Source organism: Engystomops pustulosus, chromosome 5 (genome assembly GCF_040894005.1).
Source record: "Engystomops pustulosus chromosome 5, aEngPut4.maternal, whole genome shotgun sequence".
NCBI classification, from domain to species: domain Eukaryota; kingdom Metazoa; phylum Chordata; class Amphibia; order Anura; family Leptodactylidae; genus Engystomops; species Engystomops pustulosus.
Genome location: NC_092415.1, coordinates 103163158 through 103191112, shown reverse-complemented (window position 1 = coordinate 103191112; position 27955 = coordinate 103163158). Strand labels below are relative to the sequence as shown.

Genomic DNA, 27955 nt, shown 5'->3' with positions numbered 1-27955 from the left:
GTAATCACTGTATACAGATCCCCCCGCAATCACTATATACAGCTCCCCCAGCAATCACTATATACAGCTCCCCCAGCAACCACTATATACTGATCCCCCAGCAACCACTATATTGTGTTCTTAAGTAGGGGACCACCTGTATATTAAAGATTGTTGTAGCTTATTTATACTTGGTTTATGTAGTATATATACGGTTTTCAGAGAAAACTTGTTAGCACAGAGTTGTCTTAGGGTAAGGATTTGTGAGTATCATTATTTAACCCCTTCAAGACCAATTTTTTTTGTTTTAGTGCATTTACGTTTTTCACTCCACAAACCTTTACTTTTTGATTTTTTTGTTTACAAAAGCTATACACTCACCGGCCACTTTATTAGGTACACCATGCTAGTAACGGGTTGGACCCCCTTTTGCCTTCAGAACTGCCTCAATTCTTCGTGGCATAGATTCAACAAGGTGCTGGAAGCATTCCTTAGAGATTTTGGTCCATATTGACATGATGGCATCACACAGTTGCCGCAGATTTGTCGGCTGCACATCCATGATGCGAATCTCCCGTTCCACCACATCCCAAAGATGCTCTATTGGATTGAGATCTGGTGACTGTGGAGGCCATTTGAGTACAGTGAACTCATTGTCATGTTCAAGAAACCAGTCTGAGATGATTCCAGCTTTATGACATGGCGCATTATCCTGCTGAAAGTAGCCATCAGATGTTGGGTACATTGTGGTCATAAAGGGATGGACATGGTCGGCAACAATACTCAGGTAGGCTGTAGCGTTGCAACGATGCTCTATTGGTACCAAGGGGCCAAAAGAGTGCCAAGTGAATATTCCCCACACCATGACACCACCACCACCAGCCTGAACCGTTGATACAAGGCAGGATGGATCCATGCTTTCATGTTGTTGATGCCAAATTCTGACCCTACCATCCGAATGTCGCAGCAGAAATCGAGACTCATCAGACCAGGCAACGTTTTTCCAATCTTCTACTGTCCAATTTCGATGAGCTTGTGCAAATTGTAGCCTCAGTTTCCTGTTCTTAGCTGAAAGGAATGGCACCAGTATGGTCTTCTGCTGCTGTAGCCCATCTGCCTCAAAGTTCGACCTACTGTGCATTCAGAGATGCTCTTCTGCCTACCTTGGTTGTAACGGGTGGCGATTTGAATCACTGTTGCCTTTCTATTAGCTCGAACCAGTCTGCCCATTCTCCTCTGACCTCTGGCATCAACAAGGCATTTCCGCCCACAGAACTGCCGCACACTGGATGTTTTTTCTTTTTCGGACCATTCTCTGTAAACCCTAGAGATGGTTGTGCGTGAAAATCCCAATAGATCAGCAGTTTCTGAAATACTCAGACCAGCCCTTCTGGCACCAACAACCATGCCACGTTCAAAGGTACTCAAATCACCTTTCTTCCCCATACTGATGCTCAGTTTGAACTGCAGGAGATTGTCTTGACCATGCCTAAATGCACTGAGTTGCCGCCATGTGATTTGAAATTAAGTGTTAACGAGCAGTTGGACAGGTGTACCTAATAAAGTGGCCGGTGAGTGTATATATAGCAGCAGAGCAGAAGAAGGGGAGGAGGAAGTATGGAGAGGGCTCACGGACAAAGCCCTCTCCATCCACGGCGGTTGTCTGTATTAAACAGCTGACACTTGCTGGTGACTGCTTTGGACTATTATATGTGATCTGTATACAAAAACCAACTGGTGCCCCAGGTAAGAAATTACATTTAAAGGACACCTGTCATCAGGTCTGTCTCACTTGTCCTGTCACTACTACCTGTTGGAGCAGCTCACAAGGATCCATCCCAGCCTTTATCTAGTTATTTCATACATTATTCATTGTAAAATCATCTATTCTTTATTATGTAAATGAGGCTGGTCACATGGTCAGAGGCAGTGATGTCACCCCTGTTCCCCCTCCCCTCTCCTCCCCCTGCTCATGTCTGTGTGCAATGTATAGTAAAGCATAGTTAGTGTATCTGCTGACATGCTGCATCCTCCTAATATACAGGTGAGAGACACAGACACCAGCTACACATGAATCTGACATGTTCTGCTGTAACATGTCTGCCTGGAGCTGCTGTATCTCTCCTATACACACAGGCTGCAGGGGGCGTGGCCACCAGCAAGCACATCATTATACAGCCTCACTCCATTATACAGGCTGTCAGTCATGCACTGGGGGTGTGGCTGTGCCTCCCACTCATGAATAGAGTGGACAGCTTGAATATGCTAATGCTTCATTGGACATTTCACAGGTCATTTGCATACAGCTTTAGGACCTCATTGCTTAGGTTTACAGGCATGTAGAGGGACAATGAATGGGTAGAGGCAAAGCTCTCTAATGGTAGTTTATGAAAATATATTTAGTTTAGGGGGGTTATTTTGCATGACGGGTTCTCTTTAAAAAAAGATTATTATAGAAAGCTTCTCCTCAAAACAAAGTACTTTTTTTTAAGTTTATAAAACACAGCAAATGGCCACATTCTGGTATGGGGGGAAACCATGGCATCAGCCGTAGTCTGGTTTTGGGAGTTCGGTTGAAGTTTCTGAGGAGGTATAAAAAGTTAAAGCACCCCTTATTTAATAAATTATAAGATTACTAGAATTGCTTAAATTGGCTATTTAAGCACAGAAAATTGTCAGTAATGATTTTCTGGCATAACTATCTGGCTATGAACCCTATGGGGCACATTTACTTAGCAGTCCACTGGAGTTGACCAAAAGTGCATTGTCCGACAATAATGCACTCTGCTGCAATACACTAAGATCGTGCGCCAGATATCCTGCATATGTCGCTTCCCCGCTCAGGTCCGCCGGAGTTCACCATCTTTGTCTTGGTACATGTAAGTGCTTGCAACACAATTTGAATGTTAAATCCTGCTCTCAGTCCGAATCAGTCGGATCGTCCGATGGCATGTCCCACTGCAGCAGCCAAAAAACAATTGTGTGCGCCAAAATCCCAGAACAGACACCTGTTAAAAATCTGTCCAAGCCGTGCAATTCCCGAAAAGGTGCAAAGTCCGATGAAAGTGAGCAGAACGACCCTTAGTAAATGAGCCCCCTACATACCTCCACAGCTAAAAACACTCCTTAAAAATTTTAAGAGAAGTATTATTACCCTTCTGGAAAACTGTTAGTGCATCCTCTTCATATAAGTAAGGTATAACCATGTGTTTGACTCCTAACACATCTGGCTTAATAAAAATATAATACTCTTGTATTCAGGTAATGCACTGTAACAGAAGAGGTTTATCTTCACAGCTTTTGTACACAGTACCATATTGAGATCCAGGTAAGAACATGACATCAGTATGTCTAAGCCACAGTATTTGATCTATTCACAGTTTCACCGAAAATAAGACAGTGTCTAATATTAATGTTTGCTCTTAAGGTCTTATTTTCAGGGGGTGTCTTAATTTTCCATGACCAAGTTATATTTATTTAACAAATAAACATATGATTAATAGACGTAGCCATGCTATCACATACATCAGCATAAACATATGAATAGAATCTTGTGGCTATTTACATGTACAATAATCTATGGTACATTTAACTTTTTTTTGTTTAAAAACCATCATATCAAGAAATTCTTTTACATCCTTATAACTTTCCAAACTCTGAATTTCATGGGACTCCATTTCTATTGGAATCATTGTCCCCAATCTCTCATGTCTAGCAATGACCCCTTCTTGTCCAGGTAGCTGCTGGTAGCTCATATGCACTGTAAAAGTCAGTGACTCTATCCAATCACTGCCTCTAGGTCTTATTTTCAGGGGAGGCCTAATATTTCAGGGAAACAGTGTATTAGTTATATACTGTAGTGATTACCATAGGCAAACACAACTCATTCCTCTAATATGTTATGCAATTCATATGTCTGCCAAATGGGAATTACATATTTCTTGGGATCCAAACCACATGTTATCTTGTTTTGTTCACTTCTTCTTGCTCCTGGGGTTTCTTCTCCTTGAATTGTTTGAATTGTTTAGCCCATCACAGGAAGAACTGTCCCACTCCCCTGTCTGAATGAAACAGGGAAACCCAACATTACACTATGTGAGTTGTCTGCCCTATGAGTGTCTGTGAGTGGGTGGAGGGATATATTACTATTCTGTCTGGAGTGTTGGCTTTTTGCAACTTTTCAAGTGCAAAGCAGCGACTGGCACCTTTACAGACGCACCCCACTGCTGTGTGAACATTCATGCGCAATTGCAACTTGTCAGAGACAGAAAAAGGGTGTTTGAGTGCACCTAAAAAGTTGCACAGCAGTGGGGTACATCTGAAAAGATAAATGTCGTTGTCTTGCACCTGAACAGTAGCAAAAAGGAAGCCAACAAGCTACAGAATAGTGATATATTCCCCATGTGTTTTATTTATATGTTGTTATTTTGCAGTAAAATAGTTTCATAAAAAACTCAGGCTAAGATACATTTTGGTACATCTGTATCAGGCTTGTAAAAGGCAGCAAGCAGGGGCGTAACTACAATGGTAGCAGCCAAAGCAGCCTCTGTGGGGTCCACAGTGTGAGGGGGCCCCGGTATCTGGGGTATTGGGTGTATATTTGTTGTATGCTGTAAATGTGTGGTGTGTATATAATGTATGTGTGTATATGCGATATGTATATGGTACTTTTATTCATTGTTCCCGTTAACATTAATGCAGACCTCTATGTAACTGAAGCTCTACATTTGCGAAACGGCATTATTGTTGTCATGTGATGTATGAATACTCCTTTGCACATTTTTGTGAGTACAACTGAATAAATGTGTCATTAGAAGACGTTTTTGGTCAGTGCCATTCCTTTTCCTCTTTGACATATAGGGAGAGATATATTATAAGTCTCTGAGAGCAGGACGGTTCTAGTTGCCCATGGCAACCAATCAGAGCTCAGCTTTCATTTTCACTCAGCTGTTTATAAAATTAAAGCAGAGTTTTGATTGGTTTCCATGGGCAACCAGAACAGTTTTACCTCAGAAACTTGATGATAAATCTCCCCCATAGTGTATATGGTACTGTATATGGTGTTTGTATGTATATATGAGTGTATACGGTTTGTATGTTTTTGCTGTATGTCAATATACTGTATAAACAAGTATATTAATGCGTGTTTATATGAGCATATGATATAAATATAGTTTTAAGGAAGAAGGGTGGTCCAATTCAGAAATCTACTATGGGGCCAGCCTTTCCTATTTGCGCCCCAGACAGGAAGAGCCCATTCCTAGCTCCTTACAATCATACGGAGAGGTCTAGGGCATAAAGTGAAATAGTTCCTACACAACTAGCTTAAGAATACAGCTAGCCAGGGTTTTGTATAACTCTTGTTTAAAGGCAACCTATCACCAGAGGGCTGTATTTCACTGGGTACAGGTTCCCATACACACTGTAAAGTACATTACAAATATGCTTTTACCTTAGTCTTTAATAAACTTTCTTAAACTTTACCTGGCTCTATTCCAGCATCTTCCTCAAAGTCCTGTGGGCAGTTGAATTTCAAAATGTGATGTCCACATTCTAATTACCATATTTCATTCCCTCAGCGCTCCGCTCATCTATATTCAACACAACCCCTCCCACATCCTGCCTCTGCCCATCCCTCCCACTCATGATGTCGGCTCGCCACACATGAAAACCTTGTGCTTACACGGTGAGCCTTCTATCTCTGTCATAAGCAGTCAGCAGTCATATATTCTATGACTTAATAAAGGCTTTTGACATTGGTCATTTTTGTGCATCACTCTTTCTCTTGAAGTTTTGCCTTGCTGCCTATTGCTGCTCACTGCGCATGCATACTTTTCCTATGCTGTGTTACTAGGCAGAGCGGAGGTACACAAACTGTCTAGCAAGTTGAATCCCTCCGCTCTGCCTAGTCATACAGCATAGGGACGCATGCGCAGTCAGCAGGAGGTGAGAAGGATGTGGGAGGGGTTGTGTTGAACATAGATGAGCGAGACGCTGAGGGAATTAAATATGGTTATTAGAACGTCACATTTTGAAATTCAACTGCCCACGGGACTTTCAGGAAGATTCTGGAATGGAGCCAGGTAAAGTTTAAGAAGGTTTATTAAATGAACAACTAAACACTAAGGTATTATAAAAGAATATCTGTAATGCACTGTACAGTGTATATGGGAAACTGTACCTAGTAAAATATAGCCCTCTGGTGACAGGTTCCCTTTAAGTTTCATTTAAGAATATAGTTGTCTGCTTGGCTAATCAACCAAAGAAAAAAATCCAGCCAAAAACCTCCTGAAATATAGTCTGACCCTCTTTTCTGGCTTCATTGATGCTCTCCTGTGCGGGATTCATCATGACATTTCCCATTAGGCCAGCCCAGCTCTTGACATGAGGTGGATTGTGACAGTGGTTCCTGGTCAGATGCAGTCAGAGAAGCGGCCATGATGCATATGAAGTTGTAGCATCATACAATCGGCAGCGCTGTTAATGAAACACAGCTGCTCATTGGCCAGACGACAGTCACCCACAGTGACAAACCACAAACCTCATTTGCTTTTTCTTCTTCGACAACTTCACACGAAGAAGTCCTATATTACACACGTTCTTCCTTTGTGTCATTGTGTGTTCTTGTACATAGCACACAGCCCTCTGTGTGAAGTGAGTATCCTACTAACATATGCATTTATGTGCTGCAATTCACAAATGCAGTGAGTGACTAAGGTTAGGAATGGTATAGCAATCTTAATCAAATTAAAAGTGCAAATTGGTAAATTGATCTTTCTCTCCTAAGTAAACGCTAAGCTCAACATGAATGCATAGACACAGACACAGTCTGAATGAAAGCAGAGTAATAGTCAGACATCTATTTTCTGCAGATCTAACAAATAGCTTCTCCTAGAAAGTGAAATGTGCATTTGATCCCAGAAAAATGTATGTCTAAAGTGAGCAGAGAGGACATTGGTAGCGCTTACACAAAACAGCTGGAAAACATTACTTCCACTCTCCCTCTCCAGGGGTTTTGTCTATCGCTGTCTGGAAGGAATGCAGTCAGGATCTGTGCATTATATTTAGGAATTGTGGGATACATAATCACCTCAGAATCTCTTTTTGGCCGGGTTTTGCATTTATTCTCTGAAATATCTTGCTCCAAATTTGGTATAAATGAATATACAAGGCTATGGAGATAGAAGTCAATGTTGAATACAAAGCGTTCCCAAAGTGTGTATAGTATGCTGGAAATCTTCTTTCACATAACAGGCTCCTAAGGCCAGTGCCACACGTACCGCTTTTTCTGCGTTTGAAAATGCAAATGCAGACAAAGCCGCACCCACCGGGGCGGCCCGCGGGAATGAGCCGCCGGTGTTTTGTGTTAATTTAATGCAAAACACCGGCGGCTCGTTCCCGATCGCAGGTGTTTCCATAGAAACGCTGATGCAATCGGGCCGTGGCCCACCCCGGTGGGTGCGGCTTTCTCTGCATTTGCGTTTGCAAACGCAGACAAAGCGTTACGTGTGGCACCAGCCTTAGGGCGCGTTCACACGTTGCGTTTTCATTGCGTTTGAAACGCATATACAACAGCTGATGTGAGGTAATTTGCCTAATTACATTACCGTTTACGTTTGAAACCCAATGTTAACGCATGCGTTAACGCTTTGTTAACACAAGCGTTAACATCGCATTTACGGTGCGTTTTGTCAATGGAAAAGTAATTAGGCAAATCACCTCTCCTCAGCTGTTTCAAACGCAATGAAAACGCAGGTCAAAACGCAACGTGTGAACGCGCCCTTAATTTAACGCGAAACACCGGCGGCTCGTTCCCGATCGCAGGGGTTTCCATAGAAACGCCGATGCGATCGGGCCGAGGCCCGCCCCGGTGGGCGCGACTTTGTCTGCGTTTGCGTTTGCAAGCGCAGACAAAGCGCCCTGTGTGGCGCCGGCCTAAGGCTGCACTGTCCAGGGCCATATTCCTGATTTTTGTGGAGGTGTGTTTCTTTCTTTATTGTATATTACATCTGTAGTTCTGTCTGCATACAGAAGTAGTACCCCTGCTGTGTCAGCATTACAGCACAATACAGCTCACAAGTTTGCATACCCCTGCAGAATTTTGGCTTCCTTGGCCATTTTTTCAGAGAATATTATTGATAACACCAAAACCTTTTTTCCCCACACATGGTTAGTAGTTGGGCGAAGCCATTTATTGTCAAACTACCGTGTTTTCTTCCAAATGACCCTGATCAAAAGTTCATATACTCATATATGTGATTTTGTTCGTTTAAAATGCACAGTAGTTGACACAAACGGGTTTTAGGGCGCGTTCACACGTTCCGCTAGCGCCGCGTTCATAACGCGACGCTAGCGCACAGGGGGGCTGAGTTTGGGGCGATCGCATATGCGTTTTCAGAACGCGACGATAGCGGAACGTGTGAACGCGCCCTTAGGGTGCGGCCACACGTTCAGTTTTTCAGATGCAGTTTTTGAAGCCAACAGTAAGGGTGCGGTCACACGTCGCGTTTACCGCATGCGTTAAAAACCGCATTGGAATAGCTGGAGAGTGATTTGCCTAATTAAACACCTCTTAACACTTGTGTTTACAAAACGCATGCGTTAACCGCGATGTTAACGCATGCGTTAACAATGCGTTAACAACCGCATGCGTTAACCGCGATGTTAACGCATGCGTTAACAATGCGTTAACGGTTGCGTTTTGTAAACACAGGTGTTAGCAGCTGTTTAATTAGGCAAATCACTCTCCAGCTATTGCAATGCGTTTTTAAACGCATGCGGTAAACGCGACGTGTGACAGCACCCTCAGTGTGGATCATAATGGGTTGAGACAAATAATTAAAAGTTGCTGCTCCTCCTTCTCCTTTTATTCCATTCCAGATTTGGGCATCAAAAACTGCATGTGAAAAACTGAAGGTGTGACCACATCCTCAATGGCTACTAAAGGTTCAGGAACATCGAACTGTGACCTGTTAGCTTGTAATAAATGCTTGTGTTAGGGTTGTGGTACACGTGGCGTATTGAGGCAGTTTATAAGCAGTCCGTTAAAAATGCAGGCGTTTAAAAATGCATCAGTTTTTGACAGTTTTCCCCAATTATCTTAATTAAGATCATTGGAAAATGGACAAAAATGGTAAAAAAAACCAATGCATTTTTTAACGGACTGCTTAAAAGCGGCCTAAAATGGGGTTGAAAATGTTAACGCGTGCCACCTCCCTGAGGGCGCGTTCATAACGCGCTGCTAGTGCACAGGGCTCTGGCCAATCGCGTATGCATTTTACAGAGAAACGCATGCGATCGGGTTATCAATCGCATGCGTTACCTGGGAAATGCATATGCGATCGTCCCGAGCCCCACCCCCTTAGTTCCCTAAGGATGCATCACAGCAGTTGAGAAGAGGAGATATGCCCAATTACATTGCTGTCAACATTGTGTTAACAAAATGCATGCGTTAACACCATGTTAACACATGTGCTATAATAACGTCAACAAACATGTGTTAATGCAAAGTTAACGTGTGTTAACATTGTATTAAAATAGGCCTTAATGCATGCATTTTGTAAATGAAATGTTGACAAGAATGCAATTAGGCAAATCTCCTCTTCTCAGCTGCTGTGAGTTTCTGGGATCCAGACAGACTTTGGCATCTTTCATCCAGCCACTGAGAATCTGGTATCTTCATCCAACCTTTACTGTGCAAATGCCACAAAGTATGTTACCTACAGTACACCAAACAGCACACAGACAAGCCTCAAAACTTCTTCTGGAACAAGGTAATTTGGCTCCAACCATAAAAGTTACATTTGGAGAGGTGTCAACAAGGCCTATGATGAAAGAAACACCATTCCTACAGTAAAACTCAAAGGCATAGGAAAAAGTTGAAGGAAAGATGAATGGAGCATATTATCAGCAAATACTGGAGGCAAATTTGCATAAATCAGCCAGAAAGGTGCACATGGGACAACTTGGACATTCCAACATGAAAACATTCCAAAACACAAGGGCCAGTTGACCTGTCAAAGGCAGAACAAAGTGAAGGTTCTGGAGTGGCCATCACAATCTCCTGACCTCAATATCATTGAGACATTCTGGGTAGATCTCAAGTGCGGGGTTCATGCAAGACAGCCCAGGAATGTACAAGAACCGGAGGCTTTTTGCCAAAAAGAAGGGTCAGATTTACCATCTGAGAAAATAAAGAGCCTCATCCACAATTACCACAAAATATTTCAAGCTGTCATTGATGTTAGAGGGGGCAATACAGGGAATTAAGGACAGAGTCATTTGGATGTTTTTGGTTGCCATATTGCATCTTGGTAGTAAAAAAACTGTAAATCCACACTCCAACTACAGCTTCAACTCCTTCATATAAACCATGTATTATAATTAGAAAATAAAATGTCTAACCTTTAAAATTGTCATTCTTTTGCCTAATTTATACTTTGGACTATGTAATGTAGCTTTTTTTACTTTGGTTGTTTTTTTTTTTTACTTTGGTTGTTAGATAAAGATATTGATGTTGCTAGCTCAGAGGCCCGGGCACAGCCTCCGGATCATTGCTGCAGTGCCCCAAACCACATAAACAACAGTATCTGCATCCGCTGTGATACCGATACTTTAGAAGTGAATGTATCTAGATGAAAAGGATCCCCCTTGATGCATCCAGTAAGACTATGCCAGTGATGACAGCAGCTCTCCTCTGTAGTGTAGTCACACAGCATCCTCCATAGACCCACAGCCCATGACATTTTATTAACATGCATCTCCACAATCCGGCTAGTAGAACAACATGGCTATGGCATTGCTACTTAGAAGAGAACCTGGATGGAAAAAGACCAAGCAGTGTCACTAGGAACAGCTAGCCTGTATATGAATGCATGCATGTACTGTGTGTACTTGATGATTTATTGTATCAGTATAACAATTTCCCTGTGCAAATTGTGGGACCTATAGAAATAAATGTGTGCAACTGTTTGTATGTATGTAAGAGTCAATGCACTCTAATTTCATCATTTTTGCAAATCTTCCCATTATATTGTTTCTCTGTAGAGTCTCGACAACCATTTTTGGCGCTAAATAATGGATTCCAAAACCTGATGAAATAATGTAGATATGAAATGGCCCTGAAATGCTTTTCTTCATAAATCTATGAGGACAGGAATATTATAGAGCACACTGTGTATAACCTGTACACAGAGCTATATTTAGTTATACTTAAATTTACTATTCTATACACTTTTGGTGTCTTTTTCCTACACTGAAAAATCCTACTTGGTCACAAACTCAAATAACAAAACCAAAACTTTTTGAATATGTGCCCCCTGGTGGCTTTTAGTCATAATGAAAAAAAATACACAGTACTGTATAGGGCACACCTCAAGCCAATATTTTATTACTGATTCTTATAACACCGTCACTGTGTGTAGCATTGTACAAAACAAGGCAATGTACTTACAGAAACACTGCAGCATACACATAATAACCTATTCACATAAATACAGCATTTATATATCTGGCATCAGATATATCAGAAATATCCTCTGAGTCTACTCTGTCGTCCTGCAATAAAAGTCTAATGCTAACTTATCCAAACGCCCCGAACTATTCTCTAATCACTTCTACCCCCATAATGAAGGTCGCCGTGTCCCACACTCTTCGCCTTCCCTGTCTATCTGTCACCCCATGCAAATCCACATTCCCTGGACATCTATAGCCGCTTCTCCTCCAAATGTCCCTTCCTTCTGTCCCCTCAGGATTCCTTGATCCCTCTGTATGGGATATGCTGTCACACTATTGATGTATGTCTCTAGCTCGCAAACATCTCGGATGGGCACTACAAATGGTCATCTCAAAGGATTTCTTGATCTCCTTTTGTTCTCCTTCAGGAATGTCTTGGCTACTATACTGTCCAGTTACCTCCCCCTATATAAAATATAAGGGGCACCACAAGGCCCTGGGGGCTTTACATTAGGGAGCACTTGCATAGTTTTCTAGTGGGGACTGGAATCCCCCCTTCCCCCAGATAAAGCAGTGATGTGTCACACACAAGGTGACAGCAGACAGCTAGTTTCCTGTCACTTACTGACAGCCCTCAGCCTTCCTGGGGACCTCTAACAATGGGCTGAACTTTGTACAATGCACAGACTCTCCACAGAACAATAGTGCAGCAAGGAAAAGCCCCCCCGCCCCTTCCTCAGCTCAGGCGAGGCTGTCACTTACCCTCACTGCCGTACTTGCCATTGTTCGCTCCCATCCTGTAGACTTCATGCTCTCATCCCCCAGATGCTCAGCATTTCCATAAGCAGGGCCAGTGATACATAAAGACTAAATGCAGAAGCTAGATCCCTGGCATCCTGGTAATCCACACACAGGACAGCGTCTCCTCACAGCTGCACACATCCACACGGCGTCTACTTGTTGCTTGTCCCTAAGTGATGCCAGCGGCTCCCCCTCACTGAGCGCTCACTCCACTGTCCCAGAATCCATACCCTGTGGAGAAATGTGGGAGGACCGGGAGACAGCAGTCCTCCCCGCGCTCCTCCCAGCCCTCACGTCAGGCGTGCATATTACCTCAGCCCTGTATCCCCCTAGGAGCTCCTCTGCCCGGCCGGCCGCCTCACATCAATTACAGGGGGAGAGGAGAGAGAGGGTGCCCGGAGCCTGGATTTATATCCTGGAAGCTGGCCAGATCCAGACGTAGCTCGCATACTGTATATACAAGAACTTTCCAAGGCTCGGGTGCCTGGAACTAGCTCTCATGTGTTTCTTTATAAAAAAAAACTGTGCGGCATCCATGAAACAGAATGACACCCAGCTTTCCAGAAATCCTGATAGGCAGATTAGAAACAAGAAAGGATGTCCAGTGGGGGATGTATCTAACTGCCATGCAGAGAAGCCATATGCAAGAGAGCTCTGCTCTGGGCCACAACAATTAGGGGTCTGCAACCCATCGTATATGGGGGAGTCCAACACAAGAAGATCCTCTAAGAGGCTGCAAGACCAGGGAATCCCAATTGCACCCATCTGCAACTTCTACTCCTTGTTACAGAACGTGGTGCAGGACAAGCAGTGAAGAGATCCACAGCAGAGGCTCCTTCCTTCCAGATAAAAAAAACAATAAGACAGGACAGAGGGGATCACTGAGATAAGGGCTAAGTCTGAACTGCTAAGTACACAAGCCCTGCAGGCACAACAAACTCCACAGGAGCTCATTAACACAAGCCTCACAGACCAAGCCAGCTATAGACACACACTTAACCCTGAGAGTGCCAAAAGCTCAAAAGACTCACATATAATGGCTCCTCCACACAAGCCCCAACAGCAAAATCCTCACTCCAACAAAAAAGGAGCAGGGAACACTGGAGGCTTAGGAAATAGTCCTCCCTCAAAGCGCACACTATTTGGTTCACCAGAAACCCCTCAAATAATCAAAACTAATGCTAGAAAGCAAGCCACAAACTGTGAAAGTAATGACAGTGAAAATGATCAAGGTGCAGCAACAGAGACCTTAACCACTAACATTTCACAAAAATCAGGAACTATGCTAAGACCTCATGTTAAAACTCTCACAAACTTACCCCCACCTGAGGAAGCAGTCCTAGCACTGAAAGACCACCCTGAGCTACAAGCATTACTGGCTCTTTTGCCATCAAAACGTGATATGGACTCTCTTGCATCTGAATTGAAAGGAGCCTGGAGACAGGACCTACAGAAAGTCCAATCAGATGTATCTTTTTTACAAGACAGAATGGAAGAGCTAGAAGCCTTTAAATCAGAGGTTTCCTCCACATTATTGGATCTGCAAGGCTCCACAAATAGCCAAGAAAGCCAACAGCGCCATCTAGTGGCACAAATAGACGAATTGGAAAACAGAAATAGGAGGAACAATATTTAGAGGTCTCCCAGAAGCTACACACACAACGGATCTAATTCCCACCCTTACTGGCATCTTCAATGGCCTTCTAGATCGTCAACCAGACACTCCAATTGAGATAGATAGAGCACACAGAGCTCTTAGAGTAAGAAGTGCCGACCCCTCTAGACCACGAGACGTAATTTGTTGCATACATTATTTAATGCGCTTAAAGAACAAATAATGCAGAAAGTACGTAATACAAGCGAAATAGACTTCGACAGAGCAAAATTAACTTAATTCCCTGACTTATCAAGGAGAACTCTATGCCAAAGAGCTATACTATGTCCATTGCTATCACTTCTCCAAGATAAAAAAATCATCTACAGGTGGGGATTCCCATTCGCTTTGCACGCCAAACTAGGAAGCAAGCAAGTAACGCTGACACATCCTGAAGATATGACATTGTTCCTCGACAAGCTCAACCTCCCACCTATCACGCTCCCCAACTGGAATGACCCCTTCCGCGATCAAAGACAAAGACAAGCACCAAGAGCTGCGACATGGAATCAAGATCCTTCTTACAGAACATACACTCCTCAACCTCAGAGGCAGAGAGCTAAAAGACAACCTTCAACTGAAACCTTCCAAGAAGACGAACAGTAAAACAACACAATCTGGTGATGTTAAACCTACCAGTAACTTTAATGCCTTTCTGCTAAACCAAACTGTATTGATATTATATATTGTTTATAGGCGCATTTATTAACTATGAACCGGAGCGACTTTGCGGTACCCACCATGCATCACTCCACATAAATTGATACGCTAAAGATTCGCTCACAAGAACACAAAAATGGGAGCCGCAAACTCGTTACGGGTATCACACACTACATATTAAGACACTTGTGTTACACAAATTTTCATGGCAGATAGTTATGTATTCTATAGGTTTTGTTACTATATAAATGTTACAAACTGAACCCCAGAGTGAGCATGCGGTCTCTAACATAAGACACCCCACTATAGCGGATCCAAGACTGATCCATCATTACATAAAATCAGGAACCGCAACCTCACTAGGGGCTCTGAACACATTATAGAGCACGAGTTTAGATTCAATATTCAATCTCTGTCAACACAAAACTACAATATTTTTTCTTTACTAAGAATCAAAATGATCTTCAGGTCCCAAACAAAACACATCTCTCCCAGACCTAAATTAGATACACCATCTGATACCAAGAAAATACATCCCCTCCGGAAAAATTTAAAATGCCCTGAAGCCTCAAGGACTTCCCCCCACACTCAATTCTACTCTATAATACCCCAGAACACACCACACCGATCATCCTAACCACACATAGGCCCATATGATCATCCTAACCACACATATGAAAACGCCCATACGACCTATTTTCTAAAGGCGAACGAAAGACACCTGTATACAAACATCTATCCCCCCAATAGGCTAAACTGTAATATAGTATTACGGTTCTTACACTGCTTAACTGCATTGAACATTAGATAAAGCCCGGCTTTTCTCTTTTAAGTCCGGTACCCAGTTCTTTCCTCTCCTCCTTACCCTAATCTCACCTCAACCCCCATCACTGGTCAACTTAAACTGAAATAAGCTCTATAACATAACTATCAAGATGACCAAATAGCTTGGACCAGGTCTCCCACTCTTCCCCCACCCCCAACCTTACCCAACTTTCCCTCCCATCATCAACTTTCCCTCCCATCATTCTAATCACCCTATTTCATAGAACCTGCACATAAATGAAAGGGAGGGGGGTATTTATAAAGCGCTTGATGTAAACCCCTCCCCACAGGTCACACCAGATATACCAAGAGGCTCAGGCTTGTTATAATATCCAGTGCACAACTGTCACTGAACTGGCATAGGTCATAGCTAGTCCACCAGTTCCGCAGCCCAGCATGGTGCACTCCACAAGGGAATCTGGACATCACATATAAATGTTACAAATCATGGGGTAGATATACAAACAAAATAAACCATAGCAGAGTAATAACATGGTCATATGAAACTATAGGAGTGAGGCCATGCTTGTGCAACACCACTGCCAACACATAGGTAAGGTGGTTGTTGTGAACAGATCCCGCTCTATGTTAGGAGCTGTTAAGAGGTCTCTTAAGGCCGCGGTCACACGTACCGCTAGGCGTCCGTTCATAAGGCGACGCTAGCGCACAGGGGGAGGTCCTCGGCCCGAACGCACATGCATTTCCAGAGAACCGCATGCGATCAGCTTAACAATCGCATGCGTTTCCCTGGAAACGCATGTGCATTCGGGCCGACGACCTCCCTCTGTGCGCTAGTGTCGGGTTATGACGAACGCCTAGCGGTACGTGTGACCGCGGCCTTATACTTGAGCTGTAGCCACTGCCTGGTAAGGCAAGAGTTAACAATGTGAAATGTTGTTGAAATGTTGTTGACCAATAAGAATCTCTATACTATTGCAAAGCAAGCTGGAAGCTGATTGGGGAATGCTACCACTTAACCAAGGGAGTATATAAACCTCTGGTGGGCGGGAGCACTGGGTTGGTCTGCAGACTCAGAGTCAGAACTAGTCAAAGCAGAGACGCCATCTTGGAGCACATGTCAGCTCCAGCAAGCAGAGGAAAGTGTAGCTCCTGCAGAGCAGAACCAGCCAGTTTCATAATACCAGGATGCAGAAGTGTCTAAGGCCACTACCCAGACACACTACACTACACTACAAGGAAGCAGAGGTTCACCATCTACATCTTTACCAGCCCAGCCTGAAGTTACTAAAGTTTGTGAGTAACCCTTCCTGTGGACCAGCTATCTCCATCAACCTTCCAGCTTGCTGTATCTGTTTGGCCCTTGCCTGCTATGCCCATGCCTCCGTGTAATCCATGGGTCAGACTGCTTCTGCATCACAGGCTCATCACAAATCAGTATCCTCTTCCGAAGAGCAGGTCGGACATAGGTCTTGCCAGGAGAAAGCTGGCGCAGATCACAGGAGCAGCGAGTGCCAGGTGTTTAGGTGGAACAATATGACTAGGAGCAGGATCTTCCCCAATGACACCTGAGGCACAAGATAGGGCATCAGCTTTAACATTCTTCTCTGCAGGACAAAAATGTATTAGAAAATTGAAGCGGGAGAAGAAGAGGGACCAACAAACCTGTCGTGGATTGAGACGCTAAGCAGTCTGGAGATACTGGAGGCTCTTGTGGTCAGTATAAATACTGACTGGATGACGAGCTCTGAAGATAATGCCACTCTTCCAAGGCAAGTTTCATGGCCAGAAGCTCTCGATCACCGATAGAATAGTTCCTCTCTGCAGCTAAGAAGGTCTTAGAGAAGAAGCCGTATGTGAGGATTCAACCCTTGGGCCCTTTCTGGGTAAGAACAGCTCCAGAACTGACCGAGGAGGCATCAACCTCAAGCAGGAATGGTTTCTCAGTATTGGGCCGGTGAGTACAGGAGCAGAGGCAAAGGCAGACTTCAGCTTGGAGAAAGCTTCTTCAGCCGCCAGAGGTCACAGCTTAGTGTTGGTGTTGTTTTGGTGTTTTTCCGTGTCAGTTCTACAATGGGAGACACGAGGGAGGGGAAATGCGGAATGAACTGTGGGTAGTAATTAGCAAAGTCCAGGAATCTTTGGATTCCTAAGAAGTCCTACTGGACAAGGCCACTGAAGTACCGCAGACAACTTGCCAGGGCCATCTGTAGTCCCTTGTCAGAAATGATGTCAGGACCGGTAGACTCTTCTGGTGGAACTGGCACTTCTGGAGTTTGGACGATTAGCCCTTAGGCGCCTGAGAACTTGTTGCACGTGGACCTGATGACACTCTAGGTCAGAAGAGAACACGAGGATATAACGACACAAGTGTACAGTAGGTCTTTAAAGATGTCGTTGACAAATTCTTGAAATACTACAAGTGCATTGCACAGTCCAAAAGGCATGACCAGATACTCAAAGTGGCCATCCCGTGTGTTAAAGGCGGTCTTCCATTCATCACCCTCACAGATACATATAAGAGTATATGCCCCCACGAAGGTCCAATTTAGAGAAGGCCTTGGCTCCGGTTCTTCACCATAACCTTATTAAGACCACGGTAGTCAATATAGGGGCGGAGATAACAGTCTTTCCAGCAGAGGCAGGAGAAGAAGACAGATGAACCCTTTCTGCAAATTCTCCTGGATGTAGGCGGACATCGCTGCGGTTTCAGGCACAGAGAGTGGGTACACCCAACCCCGTGGAGAAGATGTGCCCGACAGCAGGTCAATTGAACAGTTGTAGGGACAGTGCAAAGGGCAGAGTTTCTGCTTGCTTCTCCGAGAAGATGTCAGCAAAATCCGTATAAGAAGCTGGGAGACCCACCAGGATTTTGGAGGACACAGGAGAAGGCACAGAGGCCACAGGATGAAGTGCCAACAGTAGACGGGGACCGGGATAGCACGTAAATTAAAGTCTCCTTGTGCAACACCCCTACTTGCAGAAATACCGGACCAGATAGTAAAGAATCTGCCCACTGACAGATGAGATGACCTTCTCAAGACGGACCACAGGAAGATGATACTGAGAGACCAGGGCAGAATCCACAAAGTTTTCTGCAGAGCTGGAATTCAGGAAGGCAGAGGATTCAAACTGACTACCTGTCCTGGAGCTGAATAGCTGAGAAGCTTTGTTCTCACCTAGGGACGCTTCTCCTATGAACCCTAGGTGTGTGCATTTCTCGTACGCTGAGGACCAATTGGACAAGGCTGGAAAAGTATTCTGGGCAAGCACAATAGACGCAGAGGTTCTCCTGTCTTCGTCTAGAGCGTTCTTGGGGTGTTAGCCGGGTTTTATCCACCTGCATGGGTTCCTTGGTAGCAGACACAGAGATGGCAGAGGGGGCCTTTGGAATACTGGAGCAAAACTGGGTAGTCGGCGGACTCTGGCTTGCATTAGTTCAGCTCGCAGTTCCTCCAAGTGTTAAGAGAAGCAGATGTCAATCCGGGTAGCCAGAAAGATCAGGCCACTTAGGAAAAGACTACCTCATTCCAATCCAGCTTGAAAGCTAAAGTATGGAACTGGAGCAGTAGTCTCCAACTGAGGAGTCCTCTTGGTGTAGATTTAGCAGGGCGGTCTCAGCAGAAGACCCGTGGCCGGTTCCTGTGAAGAATGTGGTGATATTGGCTGTGACTGGGTTTTTCTTGTGGCAGAGAGGAGTAGCCCATGCCAGGACCTTCCAGGAAAGGAGGGTGATGATGAAGGCCACTCTAGACCGTTCTAAGATAAACTGGGTAGGCCTAATTTCAATGTGCAAGACGCACTGGGTAATAAAGCCCCTGCACAACTTGGGGTCCCTATCAAACTTGGAAGGCAAGGAGAGTCTCAGCCTAGGTTCTGCAATATGTAGACAAACTGTAGTAGCAGGGGAGACCGCAGGAACTTGACGCTGCTGCTGAGTAGCCATAACTTGCTGCAACATGGCAGTGACTTGTCCGAGTTGCTGACCTTGCACGGCAATCTGCTGAGACTACTGGTCTACTCTGTTGCCATGGATGGAGTTTTCCTACAACTCCTTGGACTCAGAATCTGCTGGCTCCGCTCCATTCTTAATTGTCTATGGACAGCATCCACGCCCTCCTCTTCCTCTTTCTGTGTCTTCAGACGTTTCTGTAATGGAGGACTTGGTCCTTACGTCCATCTGGGAAAAAACTCAACTTTTCTTGCTGCAGGCATCTGCTCGAACCAAAACCCAGGCTGACAAAAAACGCAGACCTTCTCCGATCTTCTCTCTGGGTGATAAAGTATGGCTGTCCTCCAGATATGCCCTGCTGAACATCCCCAGCTACAAAAATGGTCCTCGTTTCCTGGGTCCATTTAAGGTGCTGAAGTGCATTAATCATGTGGCGTAAGATTCCTTCCATGTCTGTCTTCTGAAGCCTCTCATCCTGAACCGCATCTCCCAGCAAGTGCTGAATCCACTAATGTCTTCAAGGTTAAGGAGGTACTGGATATGAAGATGGTTAGAGGGAAGCGGTTTTTCCTTGTCGACTGGAAGGAGTTCGGGCCTGAGGAGAGATCATGGGAGCCTGAGGATAACATCCTGGACCGAACTCTCGTGCAGAGGTTGCTTCAGACCAAGAACAGGGGGAGGCCGAAGGGAGAAGGGGGGAGTACTGTCACAGGTGCTTTTTTTTTACTCATAATTTTAATGTTTCTCTATCTTTATCACCACAGACATAATAATACTGCTCTGTGGGAATTAGTTTCCCATAAACCACAATACTATTACACCCAGCTTCTGGCACTGCCTCACAGGGGATGGGTATGGGATCATGGCTGTTAGGTCCTTACACATCACAGTCAAGCATGACTGGGGATTCAGGATTTTCCATAAATATAAAAATATATACCTGTGGAAAAATGTAAATCCAGTGAACACTGCACAGTGCACATACAGGATGTATATGGTGACTAGCCTGGCAGCTTCCATCACATGGAGGAGCAGGGAACATGTAATAAGTGAATAAGTGAGCACTAAGGATTAATAGCTTATCTAAACAGTGCACAAAGTGCCAATTACAAGGTAAGGGAAGTAACCAGCATGAAGAGCGACAGCAGGAGGAGCGTAACGGCATGACGTAGTCACGCTGCACAACCGCTCGCACCCTCCTCTCCTACCTTCCTGTGCTAGCCGCTATTGCTGGGTTAGAGATGTGTGCCTCTCCCTGATGGGATCCATTCTGAGGCGCAGCGTCCGTGTGCCCTGAAGCCCAGTAACTCGGGCGTCCTCTTGCTGGAGGATAGTGAGCCGCAATACAGCTCCCTGTGGCGGCTCGTTCGGAGGTCCTGACTACGAGGTCTGCATGTACACCTGTCGGTTAGACCCCTGGCTCGGAGAAGCGCCACCTGGTGGCCGAAAGCGAAAGGCACGCCGTGGGAACGACGCGCCCGGAGTAGGTGCCACGAGGACGGCGCGGCCGGTCCGTGGGATAAAGTTTCTGGATGCTGGGGTTTGTGCCCCTAGACCTCTAGTAGACGCTCCACCGAGAATATGCAGCAGTGAGGCTGAGAGCTCAATTGAAGGCTGGTCATCCCCCTGGAGTGGTGAGAACTAACTGCTTGGTGCATTGCTTTCTAATCTCTAACCACTGCCTAACATACTAACTGGAGTGCTGCAATATGCTTACTCTCTTAAGCCTTTACCTACATCCTCAGCTATCTGTGTAACCAGCTGATATATCCTTATATACCTGAGTGCCATCTTACTATTCATCAGTGTCCTGCTTGCTTACTTGCTCGTTTAACTGTGCATTACTTAGCCTCAGGTCTTCTGCCAACTACTAACTAACTGGGCCTCATGTCTGTGAACTGTGAATCTCTCCTTTGAGTTCAGACATAATTTATTTGGACACATATTAATACAGTGACTAACTTCGCTGGAACTAATCCTTTTTTCCCTGGCCAGCCTCTCAGATCTCCGCTTGCCCGCTTATCCGCTTATCCGCTTGCTAACTCTGGACTCTGCCATTCTACAGATTACTGGCTTCCTGTACTCTGCAAATTTATGACCAACTGTTCCTCATTTTTGTGAACCGTGTATTGCTTGTAGAAGTATAGATATAACTTATTAAGCCTTATGCATCTCCTTCACTTGTCTGTTTCAGAGCTCTGTCTATCAACTGTGGTTAAACGTGAATTGTGATTAAGCTGTTTCCCCCCTTTCCCAGCTCATATTTTATTTGCTTGCTGTCTCTCGTCATCTAAGGGTGACTGGGTTTGTTATATCTAGCATATAGAATGGCTGTTGCTGTGTTTTTTTCTGCTGTGACCCCTGTTGTTTAAGGGCGATTCACCAAATTGCCCTACCCTGGAGACTCCTACTCTATCTCAATGTACTGTCTGTATGGGGTAGAGTAAATATATTTAAGTCTCTAGAAGACCTTGAGGGTAATAGCTGCTTATCTTCGTTAGCAGCAGACACAGGGTAATAATACAGTTATAGGAAGGCAAAGGAATTACCATGCCCCCCAAAAATTCAGCTAGAAAATCTTTAGGTTCATCTTCTCCTAAGGAAAAAGGGTGGGCGGGAAAAGGTGATAACTCAGCGAAGATAGATAAACTTTGGAAATCCCCTCTCGCAAAACACGTACAGGGCTGAAAAATCAAGGCTCTGAGGGCCAGGATCCCAAAAATAAAATGCAAGGTTCAAGATTTGCGGTCTTAGATGGAGATCAGCAAGAGGAGGAGGAGCCTGTGGTTCAGGGAGACAGCGAGATGCTCAAGGAAATCCTTGCCTCCATAAAAGTTTGCAGTAACGCAATTGGAGAATTAACGGATCAGGTGGGGGCACTGAGAGGGGATGTCTCTCTACTTAGAGAGGACCTCAATAAGGTTAGAGATAAACAGAAACTGGTCGAGGAAAAAATATCAAAAATCGAAAAAGAGGTTGGCACAGTGAAAAAAACTACCTCTATCTTAGAAAAAGAGAATGAGGTCCTCAAAAATAGATTGGCGGACATGGAAGATAGATCTAGAAGAGCTAATTTGAGATTAATAGGAATTCCAGAGAAAGCAGAGGGGGACAACGTAGTAAATTTTGTTAAAGAGTGGCTCTTAGAGAAAATAGGAAGAGAGCACCTGTCGGCTAACTTTGAAATTGAACGGGCTCATAGGATCCCTGCGGTGTCAAAAGTCCCTGGTAATTCCCCCCGAACAATTATATGTAAAACACTTCTCTCTAGAGATAGGGACACGATTTTGCGACGCGCACGGGATATTAAAGATCTTATAATTCAAGGAGAAAAAATTGCATTGTATCCCGATTTCTCTAGGGACACCCTACTAAAAAGGAAAAACTTCATCGAAGTTAAAAAAAGATTGAGAGAGAAAGGCATCATCTACTCTCTCTTGCATCCTGCGAAATTAAGAATACTATTTCAGAATCAGTCCCACTTTTTTAATACCCCTGAACAAGTCTCCGATTGGATGGATTCGAAGGGATTGTGATTAATATTTCACTTGCTGAATAAGCGGTTTGGCTAGCGTTGGGAGGGGGGGATGGGGGTGGGAATGGGTAAGTGGCTCTAGTAGGAGGAGTTCTAGAATGGTAGGACACATAGAGGGGGGGGAGGTGAGACTCACTGGAGCTGGAAGGGGGGTTTGGGTTGTTTTTTTTTTTTTTTTTTTTTTTTAAATGACTGCCTCTATTAGGCTTATCTCCTGGAATGTTAGAGGGTTGAAGGATCGCCTGAAACGTTGTATCATCTTCAACTATATTCGTAAACAACTTCCCGCAATCATTATTTTGCTAGAAACCCATCTGATAAAGGACTCGTCATATTTAATTCAAAGAAGATGGGCTAACCAGATCTATAGCTCTTTTTTCTCTACATTCTCAAGGGGGGTCTCAATTTTGATTCATAACTCTATTAACTTTAAGCTACTTAAATGCCAATGTGATTCTGATGGAAAATTTGTCTTTCTCTATGGTATTTTGGAAGGCACGAAATGTGTGCTGGCAGGGATATATATACCCCCTCCCTTTAGATACGATGTGTTGTTAGCGCTTCTACGGTTTATCGAGAAGGTGGGGGAATGCCCCGTTTTTTTAATGGGGGACTTTAACGCAGTATTTTCTGATAAGGAAGACCGAATAGGGAAGAATCAGCCTGTGAAACTGGGATCCGATGACACCCCCTTTGCTAGATTTTGCCAGGAAATAGGGTGGATAGATGTGTGGAGATCCCTATATGGAGATAAGCGGGTATACTCATGCTTTAACCGTTCGCATAATTCCTTATCAAGGATAGACCTTGTTTTGGCTAACTCCCCAGCGATAAGATGGATCAAAAAAATGAGATATGACAATAGGTCAATATCAGACCATTCTCCGCTGGTTTTGGAGCTTTTGGATGCTGTCTCCCCTGTATGTAGATTTTGGAAACTAAACTCTCACTGGCTCTCCTTGATAACGAATGAAGACAAAATTAAGAAAGAGCTTTTCTATTTTATTTCCATTAATAGAACTATTGATAATCATGGATTGCTATGGGATTCAGTAAAATCCTTTTTACGAGGAGTGCTGAACTCTGAAGTGATATATCTACGAATGCAATTTACCAAACAGGAAAAGCAGTTAAGAGAAGCAGTGAAACATAGAGAAAAGGAGCTGCAGGAGAACAGATCACAAATCACTGTTGAGAGATATATTCAAGCCCAAGACACGTACAATAAATACATGGCTCATAAAGCTACACAAAAGTTATTTTTCCTGGACCAGTCGGCACATTGTGAAAGCGGTCTATCCTCTAAAAAGCTCCTACAAAAAGTTAAGAAACAACAGGAGTTGAATAGAATTCAGGCAATTAAAAATAATTTTGGGGAAATAGTACATAGCCAGAATGAGATTAAAGAGGTATTTCTACAGTTTTTTCAAGGCATTTATTCCTCAGATCTTGATGTTACTGAAAAGAATATTAAACAATACTTAGACGGCATCAGCATTCCTAAACTCGCTGAAGAAAAGAGAATACAGCTTTCCCACTCAATCACAGTCAGGGAGTTAGAAGAGACGTTGGCCTCCTCCAGACGTAATGTGTCCCCTGGATTGGACGGGCTACCCCTGGAGATATATGATAGATTCGGCTCCCTTCTCCTCCCTCTTATGATTGAGGTATGGGAAGAATCTCAGGTAGTGGGTAGACTTCCTGATTCATGGTATGAGGCGGGTATAGCCTTAATTAGGAAAAAAAACAAAGATCCAGTGGAGGGGGAATCCTATCGGCCTATCTCTCTTCTGAATGCTGACTCTAAACTGATGGCCAAATTGCTGACTAATAGATTGAAGCTAATGGTCCCTGCCTTAGTTCATGAAGATCAATGTGGGTTTGTGGGAGGACGTCACATCGGCACCAATATCCGGCGGCTGTACTCAAGTATACAGTTGGGTGGAGGGGGGTCCCGCTCCATTCTGTCGTTGGATGCCTCTAAGGCGTTCGACCGAGTGGAGTGGGACTTCCTATGGGAGGTACTGGACAGATTTGGACTGGGTAAGAGGTTTGTGCAATGGGTGCGTTTGTTTTACATTGATCCTAAAGCTCGGATCAAGGTAAACGGCGATTTTTCTTCTTTTTTCTCCTTGACACGAGGCACGAGACAGGGCTGTCCTTTATCTCCCCTGCTCTTTGCTTTGTTCATCGAGCCTTTGGCAATTAAGATTAGGGCATGTGAAGAGATCAGAGGCGCAGGTGTCGGGGGGCCGGCTGACAAGATCATGCTGTATGCCGATGATATTCTCCTCTGCCTTAAAGATTCAGGATCCTCAGTCCCTATGGTGCTTAGTAAGATTAATGAATTCGGAAGGTATTCAGGATTTGAGATTAATGTAAAGAAATCTGTTATAGTTCCCTTAGAGGAGGATTCGCTGGTTAATTTAGAACCTTTAGATTTAAGCGTTTCTCAATCTCTGGAGTATTTGGGCCTAGTAGTCAGCTCCAGGGTTAGTGATTATATCATTTTGAACCTGGTTCCCCTCTTAGCGAAACTAAAACATAAGGTGAACACCTGGAGCTCTCTTCCGTTAAATCGAGCGGAAAGGGTTGCCTTGGTCAAGACTATAGTACTGCCCCAAATTCTCTATGTAATGTGTAACTGCCCGCGCTGGATTGATAAAAAATGGTTTGGACTCATTCGTTCCATTATTAATAAACTTCTATGGGGGAGGAAAAAAGTACGGATTAAGCAGGAAATTTTAATGAGAGACAAGAAGAGGGGAGGTCTTTCCCTCCCTTCTTTTTTTCATTACTTTTTGGCGGCCCAAATCCAATTTATTATAGAAAATAAGGAAACTTCCCTTTTCCTGGCATTATCTAGCATGATTGGAAGACGTTTTGATTCTATGTTCACTCTATTAGAGGCGGGACATCTGAGGTCACTGGATACTAAAAACATTCCTTTGGTCAGCCTTTTGTCAAATACTTGGAGGGAAGTTAAGAAATTGCTAAGGATCGAGGGTGGATTTATATTTACACCCCTGTGGGACAATTATAACATGCCAGTACTTGGTAAAATAGAGGATGCCGAATTTTGGAAAAAAAGGGGAATTATTTCACTAGAACAACTGGGGGTAAATGGGGAATTACCTTCATTTCAACACTGGGTTAATATGGGTTTTCTTAAAAATGTAGATTTATTTAGGTATAGGCAATTATCACATGCTTATAGACATGAAAAAAATAAGGTTGGTTTTATGACTGAAAATAGTGGGGAATTCACAAAACTATTAGAAGGAGGAGTGACATTTACTAAATTATCTAAGTTGTATCGTTTTTTACGTAAAGACTTGGATCTGGATTTAAGTCACCCCAGCCAAGATAAGTGGAGGAATCAAGTCGGTGTTATTACAGAAGCACAATGGGGGGAGATATATAAAAACGTGTTTAGAAGTTCAATAAATTTAAATCACAGATGTACACAATTAAATATTTTGTATAGGATCTATTTTTCTCCACAGTTAATGTATAGGGCTGGATTAAAGGATAACTCTAACTGCACGAGGTGTAATAGATCCAACGCGGATATCCTTCATATTCTATGGGACTGTCCTACGATCGAGAAATACTGGTTTGAGATATTTAAGACCATTGAAGGACGGGTAGCTTGCTCCTTGGTGCGAACACCTACACTCGGCCTCTTGGGCCTAATTCCTCCTACCATAGGCGCAAGATCAAAGTGTGATCTGATCTTGAAGGTTTTGAGCTTAGCAAGATTGGTGTTGATTAAACACTGGAAAGATAGTATTGCTCCGGGGTTTGGAGAATGGCTAAGTATAGTGGAACGTACTAAGTCATATGAATGTGCATATGAAAAAAGATACAGAGGTACTAGAAAACTCAAGCTGTTGTGGGATCAATGGGAGTCTGACAAAAGCCAATGAACTTTTAATTTTTTTTTTTTTTTTTTTTTTTTTCTCCAGCTCCAGTGGGTTTCTAGGGGGAGGGTGGTTGTGGTGATTTTTACAACAAATTTGTATAAAGGGAGGGAGGGATTAGGAATGTTAATTGCATGATAACTGGGTTTAATGTGGTGTGATGAAAATATGAACACTGTAACATTATCAAGTTTGTTATTTGTATATTTTGCAAAATTCAATAAAAAAAATAAAAAAAATAAAAAATAAAAAATAAAAAAAAACCAGCATGAAGAGCAGAGACAGACAAAGAAACTTTTGTAGAATCACAGACTGGGATGGAGGGACTGATTGGGAACAGGGAGATCTTGTACGTCACTATTCTGTGCAGGAGACATCTGCTTTCTCCCCTTCCTCCCCTTCTCCCATGAAACCGACCAGAAACAAAGTGTAAACAACATAAAGATTCATAGGGCTTATCAGAACATGGAGAGCAGGCAACTATTGAGGGCTATAGCAAAGAAACTACTGAATATAGGTAATAAAAATAATATGGAAAGTTGTTTTACATCCCAAGAGCTATTGATTTGTGAAAAAAAACCCTTTACAGTAACTCTTTGACTCCTTCCCGACATTTGACGTAGTATCACTGCATGGCGGGACGTGTGTTCCCGCAATATGCAGTAATACTACGTCATTCTTCTGGCACCGGCTCCTGAACGGAGCCGGCGCCAGAAGCTGTGGGTGACGGCTATATATTATAGCCGACACCCGCCTCTAACACCCGCGATCGGAGATTTCTCCGATCGCGGGTGTTAACCCCTATCAGGCCGCGGTCGCGCTGACCGTGGCGTGTCAGTGGCATTTTACTGGAATCGGACCCCCCACGGCGCTTACCAGGGGGTCTGTGGCTCCGATCGCAGCCCTGGGACTGCCAGTGTCCCGGGGCTGCGCGATCCTCTTCCAGGGAGCCGGGTCCTGCCTTCAGAGATCACTTGTTCAAGCTAACCTGTAAAAGTAAAGAAAAAAAGTTAAAAACACTAATTAAACACACTTTTTAATAAAAAGAATTAATTAAATAAAGTTAAAGTCCCCTAAACACAAACATTCCCTATACACATCTAATAAAGTAAAAAAAAACCTATAAATCACCAACACCCAACCACATATTTGGTATCGCCGCATCTGTAACAATCTGTACAATAAGTCAGAAACATTATTGGACCCGTACGGTG

At 43.8% G+C, this 27955-nt stretch overlaps 1 protein-coding gene across 7 annotated transcripts in view; it reads right to left on the bottom strand.

Moving 5' to 3' along the window:
* The window catches only part of FBXL7 (F-box and leucine rich repeat protein 7), a 160623-nt gene extending 146916 nt beyond the window's left edge, over positions 1 to 13707 (bottom strand). Inside the window, exon 1 of one of the 7 annotated variants that reach the window (XM_072152774.1) lies at positions 13554 to 13707. Coding sequence is in view for 1 of the 7 variants with exons in the window: in XM_072152768.1 (XP_072008869.1) it covers positions 12196 to 12229 (34 nt within the window). In the remaining 6 variants the exon portion in view is untranslated. The other 6 variants (XM_072152775.1, XM_072152771.1, XM_072152770.1 and 3 more) reach the window with 6 other exon arrangements.
* Between the last annotated feature and the right edge of the window lie 14248 nt (positions 13708 to 27955).